The sequence below is a fragment of the Sphaeramia orbicularis genome, chromosome 5 (genome assembly GCF_902148855.1).
Source record: "Sphaeramia orbicularis chromosome 5, fSphaOr1.1, whole genome shotgun sequence".
NCBI lineage: Eukaryota > Metazoa > Chordata > Actinopteri > Kurtiformes > Apogonidae > Sphaeramia > Sphaeramia orbicularis.
Window position 1 is genome coordinate 11,425,052 of NC_043961.1, and position 14,093 is coordinate 11,439,144.

At 34.8% G+C, this 14,093-nt stretch overlaps 1 protein-coding gene across 13 annotated transcripts in view; it reads right to left on the reverse strand.

The window, feature by feature from the left end:
• Positions 1-2,172: 2,172 nt before the first annotated feature.
• The window catches only part of itpr1b (inositol 1,4,5-trisphosphate receptor, type 1b), a 223,256-nt gene continuing 211,335 nt past the window's right edge, over positions 2,173-14,093 (reverse strand). For 9 of the 13 annotated variants that reach the window (XM_030135516.1, XM_030135523.1, XM_030135522.1 and 6 more), the window contains 2 exons: positions 5,938-6,099; positions 2,173-3,339 (listed from right to left, as the gene is read on the reverse strand). In XM_030135516.1, coding sequence (XP_029991376.1) covers positions 3,253-3,339; positions 5,938-6,099 — 249 coding nt within the window. In that variant the 3' untranslated portion in view covers positions 2,173-3,252. The remainder of the gene's footprint in view (positions 3,340-5,937; positions 6,100-14,093) is intronic. The other 4 variants (XM_030135524.1, XM_030135521.1, XM_030135519.1 and 1 more) reach the window with 1 other exon arrangement.

The following is a 14,093-nucleotide window of genomic DNA, read 5'->3' on the forward strand; positions in this document are numbered from 1 at the left end:
TTTGTACATATTAATAACTTATTTTTTATTTTTTAAATCTTTTTTTATTATTATTATTTTTTTAAACTTTTTTTTTCCGGTAGCTTTATTCTACCCTACTTACCGTTTATATATTCTATTTTATTCCTTATTTTTCTTATGCTACAAACTTAGACCTGGGTAACTATATTTCCTTCTATCATGTACCATTGATCGAATGACAATAAAACAGTCTGATATTTAGACCATGTATTTTAACCCTGCACCCCCCAAAAAAGTATAGAAGAAATGCCTGAACATCACTCATCGCTGACCTTTTACACTTCCTAAATCTGACAGAAAATCTGTTGTGCAAACTTTAACATGGACAACAGATTCAGTTTTAATCTGTTGCACAACCCCGAAACACAGAAATTTATGACAGTAAATTAAATCTTACTGAAACACGTTATCAGCTCATATGTTTTGCAGCTTTAGCAAATTGATGGGTCTATAAACTATAATTAAAACTCATTTATCATCATGTGAATCGGTGTTAAATGCACATTTACACTGAATTCAGTGTTTTCCTTTACATAAATATGACATTTAAGGCCTGAAAATGATACAGAAAAGGCATAAATCAGTCCATAAGTATCAGCAGAATACCTAAAATTAAGTGTTTGAAGCTCAAAATCATTAGGTGACTATTTTGGTGCAGAAGGATTTTTAATCTGTTTTAATCTATTTATCCCACATAATATATGTGCATTTACTGATCTAAACTGTTTAATACCTGTTGATCCACTAATCTGATCAATACATGTAAAATAATTGATGTAAAATACAGTTCGTCATCTTTTCATGGTCATCAGATATGACCCATTTGGATGTTCAGAGGCTCCGTAGTTACCGTGGAAACACCGTCAAATGAACAAAAATGAATAAAATAATCCACAAACTCAATAAAATAATCAACAAATTGAACAAAAATGAGCAAAACAACCAATAAAATGAACAAAATAACTAATAAAATGAACAAAAATAACAAATAAAACGAACAAAAATGAACAAAATAACTAATAAAATGAACAAAATAACAAATAAATGAACAAAATCAACAAAATAAATAAATCAACAAAAAACAAAATATTCAACAAATTGAACAAAAAAACAACAAACTGAACAAAAATGAACAAATAAAAAAAAAAATGACAATAAAAACCAATGAAAAGAACAAAATATTCAACAAATTGAACAAAAAAAAAAAAAAAAAAAATCAACAAACTTAAAAATTAACAGAATAACTCTACACCACTGATTCACCAGTAAAACCCTTAAAGTTACTGAAAAACCCACTTTTTCTTCTGTTCTGATGTAACAACCTTTGAATTTACCCTGAACGTTTATGAAAACCTACATGATCAGTGAATTAAATACAGGAAAACACCTGATTTTCACTGAAAAATGCAAAATATAGACGATAATATGTTAATAAACAGTGATAAATCCTTTTTGAAGTCACTGTAAAAACACTTTAAGGTTATATAAACGTATCTGTAGTTACATGACTTTAACATTCAGGCCTGAACCTGAACACATTTTATTTGCTGCAACATTCACTGACCCCGATTTCTCTGTTTAATGGACCCAGATTAAATACATATAGTGTTCCTACTTTTATTATTAAATGACAAACTTCAGCTGCGTAAAGTCCAGGCGTTGGACGTTTGTGAACATGTGACCGTAGTATTTCAGACTAAAAGGCAGAACGACACCAGCTCATGTGAGAAACGGCAACTTGAACGAATTCGTAGAAGAAAAAGCGGTCATGGGAGCGTCAGTAAATGAGGATGTATGCAGTTTAACACACGTCTAATTACACACATTCCACTTGTATTATCGTCATTTACTGGTTTCCGGTTCCAGGCACAGATAGTTTCTGGGAAATAAGAAGACGATGAAGCTCAGATGGAACTTTTGTTTGGTGTTAGACCTGTTTTCATTGCATTTATTTTAACATTTATGTATGTTTTCTGTATTTTCAAAGCCTTACCAGTGGCGATAACATGATATTAGACACAAACACTAACAGATATGAGTAATAACGAACAGTATTAGTCAAAAAAAAAAACCCATTCCTGCTGTTGTGTATGTTTGCAGAATGTAAAAATCACTAAAGAGACAAAAAAAAAAAGTGCAAGAAGTAAAGGATAAACACATGAGTTTTAATAAATAATTCTACTTTAATATACAAATGGACTGTGCTTCGTATTTTAATTAATCTTAACATTCATCTCATTTTCTATACAAAAGCAAAGACAAGCGACAAATTCAAAGTCGTACAAAAAAAAAATCCAACTGTAGCGTGACATCTGAATGAGGACATCAAGCGAACAGAGTCGAAATGAGGGAAAAAACAAAACAAAAAAACAAAAAAAAACAAAAAACAGGCACGTATGGAAAGTGAGGAAATCTAACGCAAATAAATACAAGTTCCACAGCTCCTGAGCAAAATGTAAAAGCATCTGTATCTGACGGACGGTCCCGACAACAATCTAAATCAGTTAAATAACGAGGAAAAAATTAGCGTAAAATAAGAAAACTATTCGTATATATTGCTCTCGCACAATATACTACCTCTAATGAGTGCACGTTACACCCAAAAGTACATGTTTTTTTTTTCGAGAAATAAGAGGAGAAAAGTAAAATAGAGAAGGCCAGCTTATTAAATATTATCTCTACATTAGTTTAAGTAAAGACAATCATAAACTCCCTATTATATCCGGTGACAGTGAAGGTAACATTGGCTTTTAATACGACGTAATTCGGAATGGATCACCGATGAGGTTGCATATTTAAGTTTATATATTGCACAACATACAAAAATAAGACATTTAATACTGCTATTCAGGCCGGAAATATATATATATATAAAAAAAAAAAAAAAATTAAATAAATTAAATCACATTAAAAAAAAACAGAACAACAAACGTCCAGTCAGATTTGTTGTGTGTTAACTAGTAAAGGCCATGTGATGAGTTTTTTTTTTTTTTTTTTGTTGGTGGTGTTTTTTTTTTGTTTTTTTTTTGTCTACGTAGAAAACATTTGGCACCAAACAGACCGAACGGGCCGGGTGTTACAGTTTACAGTAACACATGCGTGGGGTAGAGCTACACATCGCCTTATGACTAGCTAAGTTACAGTGTTTCCCTACCGTTACAAGTTACACTCACACTCAGTGCAGGTTATGTTACGTGCAACACGCCGCCGTGGCCACCGAGCCGCTCGGTCCTACGCGGGCTGCTGGGGGTTGACGTTCATGTGCTGAGGGTGTCCCAACAGGCCGATCCGCTGCTTCTGCTTCCTCTGTTCTGTCATCTGAAGAGCGAAAACAGGCTTTTAGCTTTTTAATCCTCCTGCTTCTGCACTGATTCACTCTCAAAATCATTTTACAGAAACAAAAAAAAAAAAAACCAAAAAAAAACCAAAACCAGGCGACGCTCTCGGCCGACCGTTCTCAAATCTCAATCTCTGACGAAAGCAGCAGAAAACAGTCGAGTAATACTGAAACCCGGGCGAAAGAAATTTCAGACATCGAGAAAAGCGCATGAGTCATAACAGAGAAGCAGACATTTATAACAGAGTTGAGTTTATTTAACCCTCAAAGAGTAAAAGCATCGGCTGATCTAAACTGTTCAAAACCTGTTGATCGATTAATGTGATGGATACATGGAAATAATTGGTGTAAAATGCAGTTTGTCAACTTTTCATGATCAGATATGACCCATTTGGATGTTTAAGGGCTTTGTAGTTACAGTGGAAACAGTCAAACGAACACAAATGACTGAAATGATCAACTAAATGAACCAAAATGAACAAATTAAGCAATAAAAATGAACAAAATAACCAAAAGACAAACTAAATGAACCAAAATGACCAAATTAATCAATAAAAAAGAACACAATAACAAAAAAAAACAAATAAAATGAACCAAAATGACCAAATTAATCAATAAAATAGAACAAAATAACAAAAAACAAACTAAATGAACCAAAATGAACAAATTAATCAATAAAAAACAACAAAATAACAAAAAAACAAAAACAAAAACAAAATGAACCAAAATGAATAAATTAATCAGCAGAACGGACCAAAATGAATAAAATAATTGAGAATTTGAACAAAAAGGAACATAATAATCAACAAATTGAATAAAATAATCAGCAAAATAACCAAAAAACACACAAAATGAACAACAATGAACAAATTAATCAACAAAAATTAAAAAAAGTGAGTAAAAAAACCAAAACGAATAAAATAATTGACAAAAAGAAAACAATTACAAATTGAATAAAATAATCAGTAAAATTAAAAAAAAAAGATCCAAAATGAACAAATTAATGAATAAAATGAATAAAATAAGCAACAAAATGAACAAGAGTGAATAAAAAGAACAAAATAAACAAATGCAACAAAAAAAATAAAAAAACAAAAACAAAATGAACAACATAATTCAATAAAATTGAACAAAAAACAACCAAAATGACAAAATTAATCAACAAAAACAACAAAACTGAAAAATAAAGAATAAAATAATTGACAAAAAGAAAAAAAAAATCAAAAAATTCAACAAAAATGAACAAAATAACAATCAAAATGAACAAAAATGAATAATATACTCAGGTTTGATTCAACACACATCAGATGTTTCTAATAGTTTGTGCTACTTCTCGTCCTGGGGTCAAAGGTCACACTTTAACCTTTAAAACCCATTTAACTCAGTTTATTGTATCTTTTAAGGCTGTGCACATATTTATTGTCTTTTCTTATTGTATCTGAAGAAAAGAGAATGAGAAATAAATACGTATGATCATTTAAACCCTGAAAACACAACAAAACTGAAGGTGGAATTAGACTTTTACACAGAACTGTATAGGATCAGTAAATTAAATAAAGGGAAATACCTGAAAATATTAGAATAAACTGAGATAAAACACTGAGGGTTAAACAGAAGTCGCATCTTGACACTGAACCACAGGATTAAAAGTGAAAAGACAAACAGGTTTTGTAACGAGTGTTCCGAGAGAAATAATCGTGCATTAGTGAAAACACATGTTTGTAGGAAAATACTTCACTTTTTTTTTATTTATTTTTTTTTTATAATGTTCTGATTAAGGTAATTTTCTGGAATGATTGGACACAGAGGACGTTTGTTGAACAGCCTGAATGGACGCCTCGGTCACAGATTCCTTTATAAGAAACTCAATCAGATGAAAGTTTGTGATTTCCAAGAAGCGTCCGGCGTGTGTCCGTGAACGTGTCCGGAGCTGAAGCCGTGCACGAATCTGGGCTGAAACGTGGCCGATGCTGCTGCTGCTGCTGCTGCACTCGATTTCAGCATCACAATAATCATTTCCTCTTGTCTGGGTTAAAATGTCTGTGTCACATTCACTTCCTCACACACAGTTCTCATTTCGAGGGTACAGATATTTATACGTCTCTGTTTACTAGGAACGCCGGATCGCAGAAATTGTGTAATTTTAATGTGAAAGCCGAAGTTAAGGAGCAAATTCAGCAGAATGAAGTCAGAGCGTTGTGTTTTCAAGCAGTTACGAGGGTGCGTGTCCGACGAAGATGAAGGACTGAAGGAGGAAACTGAAGTTGTTTTGGTTTTAAATAAATAAATGAGTAAAATGAGGGATGATAAAAGTCTGGTTTAAGCCAAATGTTACGAAATCAAGAAACCTCCAGATGGTTTGTTTGTTGCTGAATGATGCAACGAACGTCACGTTGACAGACTTGAACTATGACTCATCACATCCTGGATTCACTAAAATCAAAAGGTCAACAAGCGGCAAACAAACAAACAAACAAACAAACACACAGACGATCAAACCGCCGCTGTTGAAACCCCACCCCACCCACCCCATCACGGCGCCTCCACCCACCCCACCCCACCACGGCGCCTCCACCCACCTGTTCCTTGAGCTCGGTCAGCTGACCCGACAGGTTGGACACCAGCTTCATGGTCGACTCCAGCTTCTCTTGCAGGTTCCGGATCTCGTTCTGTTCGCCGTCGGCATCGCTGCTCACCAACGACATGGCACGCATCCGAGGAAACCAGTCCAAGTTATGGTCCTGGAAGAAGAATAAAAGAAGAAAAAGAATAAAATAAGAATAAGAATAAAATTAGGAATAGATAAGACTAAATAAGACAAGACCAAGACCAGTTAAGACTAAGACAAATTAATATAAGACCAAATCAGTTCGGATCAGATCAGATAAAATAAAGACGAAATAAAACAAGATTAAGACTAATATAAGACAAGACTAAGGCTAAGATAAGACAGGATAAATTAAGATGAGACCAAAATAAGACAAAGACTAAGACCAGTTAAGTTACAGACTAAATCAAACAAAATTAAGACTAATAAAAGACAAGACTCAGACTAAGATAAGAATAAATAAAATAAGACAAAGAGTAAGATAAGACTAAGACTACATAAGATTAAGATAAGACTAAATAAGATAAATTAAGACTAAAAGAAAAGACAAGACTAAGATAAGACTATATAAGATTAGACTAAGAGTAAAACAAGACAGACTAAATAAAATGAGATTAAGATAAGACTAAATAAGACAAAGACTAAAATAAGACAAAGATTAAATAAGAAAAGGTTAAGATAAGACTAAATAAGATAAGACTAAGAGTAAGATAAGACTAAGACTAAATAAAACAAGATTAAAATAAGACTAAATAAGATAAGACAAAATTAAGATAAGACTAAATATGACAAAGACTAAGAGTAAAATAAGACTAAGACTAAATAAAATGAGATTAAGATAAGACTAAATAAGATAAGACTAAGAGTAAAATAAGACTAAGACTAAAAAAGACAAGATTAAAATAAGACTAAATAAGATAAAACAAGATTAAGATAAGACTAAATATGACAAAGACTAAGAGTAAGATAAGACTAAGACTAAATAAAATGAGATTAAGATAAGACTACATAAAACAAAGACTAAGAGTAAGATAAGACAAAGACTAAATAAGAAAAGGTTAAGATAAGACTAAATAAGATAAGACTAAGAGTAAGATAAGACTAAGACTAAAAAAGACAAGATTAAAATAAGACTAAATAAGATAAGACAAGATTAAGATAAGACTAAATATGACAAAGACTAAGAGTAAAATAAGACTAAGACTAAATAAAATGAGATTAAGATAAGACTAAATAAGATAAGACTAAGAGTAAGACAAGACTAAGGCTAAATAAGACAAAGACTAAGATAAATTATGTCACATCTTATACACTGTATCGTCATAGTTAAATGTATTTTTGGAGCCAATAGTTCAATAAAAGACATGCAGTATACAAAATAAACTATAAATATAAATGTATATGTAAAAAAAAAAGTAGCTCTAGTACGCATCAACAAGTTACAGTATTAGACAAAGCAAAATCCTGTAGTTCTTTAAATAAAAATATTACATACCAAAAACCTGCATTAATTATTTCTAACAAAGTGGTGAAGAACAATAACATACTGTTTGGATCTATTTTGTTCCGTTTATTGTTCGTTTCGGTGTTTTATGAAGCTGCTGGATGTAAAAATAGTTTATTTTTATGAGCATTTTTGAAGAACATACGAGTGTGCAGATGTGACAGATGCGCATGAGGTGCATGTGCAGTGTTTTTAAGGCTCAGAGTCGAACAGAACGATGGCTTTGGGGTAAAAAACGTCTCCGTTTTTGCACTCAGACGGTGAAAAACGACGGCCAGATAATAGAAAGGATTACAATGAGCGGATATTATACTCAATTTCTGCAAACTGCTCTGACTGTTCATTGTAAATTTAACTCCTTATGTCCGGGTTGAGTAGAAGATGCTTCGTCACATCCTGTTTGTTTGGTATTTGTCATTTTGGGTCGTGGGTCGTCTGTGATTTGACACTAAAAGAGGAATCAAACGACTCATGAGGGACTTTCCATATGACACTCATGGGATACGAAGGCATTCTTGAAATCACTCGTAACAGACGGTTCACCTATCACTGATATTTTTACTCGTACAAGACTCAGTGTGGCAAATGGCAACTGTGACAAAAAACCATGGGTAAACTAAGACGGCGACAGACACTTCCTGATTTGATTTAACAGAGAAACGCAGCTTCTGACTCTGACTTCAGACATAAAACGGAATAAACCGGTGAAATCAAACTGTCTAGTCGAGCGTCTGGTTCTGATTTGGTTTCAACGCACCCTTTAGAAAGATCAACCTTGGCACTGGTTTCTATGAAGAGGAAGTCGGTTTTGTATCCACTGGAACAAATGAGACGTTTGACATATGAGGCCGATTCCGACCAAAGTCTAACACATAGACCTTATCAGTTCTGTCGAAGTTCTGCAGAAGCTTCATCAGAGTCAAACTGAAATCACATCCACTGTGGGCAGTTAATGGGTATTTAACTGAAGAGAATGGTACCTGTAGATCGGATATTGGGACTGAAAATGGGCATAAATGTGGTGAAATTATTAAATAAAAGGATGATTTGAGGGAGTTTTAATATTGTATTTAACCCATAAACACCCAGTGCTACTTTTGTGGTAGTTCCCAAATGAAGTTTTCTCTGTATTTAACCTTTCATAAGGGATTTATCTCCATTTAATATATTATTATCCTCTGTATTTTGCATTTTTCACTGCAAATCATGTATGTAGTTTCTTATATTTAATTTAGATGTTCATGAAAACTCAGTTAAAGGAGTGATATTTTGCTTTTTTTAAAAAATGGAATTATGCATCTTAAAACATTAGCACTCTAGTAGCAAAATTACTGGTTGAATTCATACCAAATTTGGTTTATAGACTGCCAGTAACTCAGAATAGATGCGGTTACATTTTGGGAAAAGCAGGTCAAAGTTCATATTTTAATGAATTTTTAAAATCTTTTTTTTTCCCCATTTACTTTCAATGGGTGAAATTTCAAATGCCTGTAGCTGCAAAACTATTGGTAGAATTTATACCAAATTTGGTTTATAGATTGCTAGTGACCCAGAATATATGTGATTACATTTTGGGAAAAGTAGGTCAAAGTTCAAATTTTTAATAAATTTCTAAAATCTTTTTTCCCTTCATTTACTTATAATGGTTGAAATTTCAAATGTCTATAAAAACATCAATTTTATTTCAATTTACTTCAAACTTGGCACATATATAGAGGCAACTGATATGCTGACATGAGCACGTGCATAGACATGATGACATCAACTGGATCGCTGCCAAATTTAGCTACAACACGTCCAAGGGGCGGGGTTTGTTGTGCCTGGTAAAACTTGTTACAAAAGAAAATGAAAAGACAGATCTGTGGAGATAATTACAAAATGGAAAGTAGACAATGAAGTGTTTTTTTTTTTTTTTAATACTGGCGTCATTACCATACTTTCCGGACTATAAGCCACACCCACCCTGTCTCCAACATCTCACCATCAAGTCATTGATGCCAAGCTTACATGCAGCAGCCCTATTTCCTTCTTCGTCAGCCGGATTGATCGTTAGCCCAGAAAACATAAATTAGCTGCGTCATTTTAGAGCCGCGGGTTCACAGTGCGTGGAAAAAAGTAGCTGCTTATAGACTTGAAAGTACAGTAGTTGCATGAAGCCCATCCAGATGGTACTGGATTTGTTTCCATGTTTGCTGTATCAGAGCCTCATCAGTGGTGTCAGTGGCATCAGTGATCTTTGGCTTCAGGTCGTTGATGTCCCGTATCTTTGTTCGATACACAATATTGGTAACATAACACCACAGAAATAAATCCAGGGGAGTGATATCTAGTGAAAGAGGTGTCGAAGCAATGTGGGCCATCCCTTCCAATCCACCGATCTGGACATGTTTGATTTAGGAACCCACCAACATACAGAACCCAATGTGGTGGTGCACCATCTACCTGGAAAACGATGGTTAGTTGAAGGTCATTCAGTTGTGGTGACACATATTCAGCCAAAAGGTCAAGGGAAACATTTGCACTAATTGAACTCTCGAAGAAAAATGAGCTGATAATTGAATTGCGTAGAGCTGCAACCGATTAATCGCCTCAAAGTGATCCAAAAAAATCATTCAACCGCAATTCTCCTGAATCAAAGCGTTGTTTCCTTCATTTCTCTGCTGTTAAACATTGGTTCCACTGTTGTGTTTCACACGGACGCTTATTGTGATGCACACAGAAGCTTCATTTCAGGAAAACTGCAATAGAATATCTCCCTTCAATCAATTTGAGTCGATTAATCGAATCAGGACTTTTTGCGTTAACTTCAAGCACCTAGTCGATTAATCGGTTGCAGCTCTGCAATTGCAAATGATCCAACAATGTGATTAAAAACTTCGATAACCATTGAGTACATGAAACAAATCTGATTAATGTATCTCATCAGTTGCTTTTGTAGTTTTTTAAAAATTAAACTTGCCACATATATAGAGGCAATTGATATGCTGACATCACCACACGCACAGACATGATGACATCAGCTGGATTTATGCCAAAAGAAGCTACGATATGTGTGAGGGGCGGGGTTTATTGTGCCTGGCACCACTTGTTTTTATTTATTTATTTATTTTTTTGACATTTGTCATTTTTATTTATCCTCCAAAAAACACAAGAGTAGGTTTTATTTGTGACGATTAACTCCCCGAACTTGAAGTGTCACAAGCTTTCGTGTGCTAATGACTTTATTTTACTGAAATAATCCAAAGCAGATGGAAAAATATGACGCTAAATGTTAATTTGGGTTAGCTTGAAAAAGTATGTCAACCCTGCAGCAGCAGAAGTTACACCGTGCATCCAAGTAAATGTGACGTGGTTGAAGTGAAGGGGTGACTTTTCATGTTTTCATGCGACTGTTGCATTCTTTCACACTTCCATCTCCTCTGACACTTGACCACGACATGCCGCTGTTACCGTCCGCCGTCTGAACCGGAGTCACGTGAACGCACCCATCTTTAACTCTCTACAACGTGAGCCCACATCCCCCTTCGCCGCCGTCCTCGACCTGCAGAAGCATCGGCGACATGAATGAAAGGGAGGATGTCGCCGCTGAGGTCACCAGACACAAACGGCAGCAGCGGCGGCGGTGGCGGCGGGGAGGCTGAAGCACCGGTCTGGAAAAGTACCTAAGGTTTCAGTGGTCGGTTTGGACTTGTAGGGTCCATGAGGTGGCCGTCAGGACCGCAAACCTGATGTCCTGGGTCAGACGGCGGGTAGAGGGGAATCACACGACAGTAAAACGAAGAGCAGCGAACAGTCATTCTGAGACGAGGACAGGACGGCTATGAGCAAGTTCCACTTCCTGAATGCAAACAGAAGCTGTGTTTACTTAGTTTACCTGCTCCCTCCCCCTCAAACACACTCACCACAGGCAAACACAGCTGCATCCTCTCACACACCAGCCTCACGTCGATCTACTTTGAACACGGCTTTAATATAAATGACAGAACGCAGGCCTTTAGACCCTACAACCACATGATTAGAATAACACACAACATTTCTGCACACTGATCATGTATGTCTTTAATTATCATATTGATAATATATTGTCTAGTGCATACTGTACATATTACTGTTCTAATTTTGTGTCTTAATAGAGTGTTTTAATATGCATATTTGGTATATTCAGTGCTATATATAGTTTTATACAGTATAGTTATATAATTATAGTATAGTATAGTTTTATATAGTTTTTGTGTTTCAGGTACATGGGCCAGACGTGGCCATTGAACAGGCCACATTTACATCTATCTATCTATCTATCTATCTATCTATCTATCTATCTATCTATCTATCTATCTATCTATCTATCTATCTATCTATCTATCTATCTATCTATCTATCTATCCATCCATCCATCCATCCATCCATCCATCCATCCATCCATCCATCCATCCATCCATCCATCCATCCATCCATCCATCCATCCATCCATCCATCCATCCATCCATCCATGGTGAAAAATAGCAAAATAGCAACACATACAGGGTGGGGAAGCAAAATTTACAATGAACATTTAGTTGTTTTTTCTCAGCAGGCACTACGTCAATTGTTTTGAAACCAAACATATATTGATGTCATAATCATACCTAACACTATTATCCATACCTTTTCAGAAACTTTTGCCCATATGAGTAATCAGGAAAGCAAACGTCAAAGAGTGTGTGATTTGCTGAATGCACTCGTCACACCGAAGGAGATTTCAAAAATAGTTGGAGTGTCCATAAAGACTGTTTATAATGGAAAGAAGAGAATGACTATGAGCAAAACTATTACCAGAAAGTCTGGAAGATACTATTAAAGAAGAATGGGAGAAGTTGTCACCCGAATATTTGAGGAACACTTGCGCAAGTTTCAGGAAGCGTGTGAAGGCAGTTATTGAGAAAGAAGGAGGACACAGAATAAAAACATTTTCTATTATGTCAATTTTCTTGTGGCAAATAAATTCTCATGACTTTCAATAAACTAATTGGTCATACACTGTCTTTCAATCCCTGCCTCAAAATATTGTAAATTTTGCTTCCCCACCCTGTAATTTATTTTTTTTGTCAGTGTAATTTACTTTGTTAACATTCTGAGCTAAATGTTAACACAGTTTGGTGTTTTTCTTAACTTTGCTGCATATTCAGACGTTGAAAAGAATATTTTATCTTATTCACGCTCTAGATTTGTGAAGTAATCTCCTCTTTTTGGAAGTTTTTGACAAATTAAATAGATTAAAACCACTGCTGGCATAATTCTGATCTTGCTGAATATGAGCTCTATCTATCTATCTATCTATCTATCTATCTATCTATCTATCTATCTATCTATCTATCTATGCATATATATATATATATATATATATATACACACACACACACACATACATATATATATATATATATATACACATACATACACACAGGGTTATTCAAAAAGAATGAACCGATTTCATGACGCATTGCTTCAGTTCTCAAGCACCATCATGGAATGAGTCCGTGACCGTTTGAAAGAAGAGTTTTCTCAGTTATGAATGGCTGAACAGGGGCGCCAGGGGTGATGGATTGGTCTGAAGGGGGCCCAAGAACTTGCTCTTTGTGCTTGACCTGTGAGATCCCCAGACTTCACCGTGTGTGTGATTTTTTCTAGTGAGGCTACGTAAAAGATCGCGTTTATATTTCACCACTACCCACTGACCTCGATGACCTTAAACGTCAAATAACGACAGCGATCAACTTGGTGGATCATGAAATGCTGATACGCATCTGGGAGGAATTCACTTATTGCATTCATGTTGTCTGTGCTGCAGGTGGTGGACACACTGAACACTTGTAAGACAGGAAATAAAAGTTGACTGTGAGTAGAATACTTGTGTCTTGGCTGGAGTTTTCTATTGCTTTTCCTTATTAAAATATTGTGTAATGAAATCAGTTCATTCTTTTTGAATAACCCTGTATATGTACTAGTGCTGTCAAATGATTAAAATTTTAATCAGATCAATCACAGGGTTGCTGTGGTTTAATTTAGATTAATCACAATTAAAGATCATTGATTTTTAAGGCATATTAATTGCGTTCCATTTTGCATGAGCAAACAAACTCAAGAAAGAAGGGGATATATCTGCACTTAACGTAATTATTAAACACCTTCAACTGTTTCAACAAAACAACTAAAAACAGCTGTTCCGTCTTGGTTTTTTTGTCCTCATATTTCCATCCAGAGGGCCGACGTGTGGTTTATTGTCTTCCATCTTTATGGGTTGGTTCTGCTGCCTGTCACTACTGGATTAACTGCCCATTTGTTCATACGCAACACTAACTCTTTTTGGAGAAACTGACCCATAAGCGTTGGCAGAGTCATTCAGTGCTGCAGATGGGTTAATTGCGTTAAAATTTTCAACCAGATTAATCGCGATGATGGATTAATCCATGTCAATGCATTAATTTTGACAGCCCCAATACATATATACATATATATATATGTTTGTATATTTAGAGTTTTATATATTTATATATTTTTTGTTCTGTTGTATTGATAATTCCTTTCCTGTGACTGAAACACCCAATAATTTCCCTTTGGGATTAATCCAGTATTCTGATTCTGAT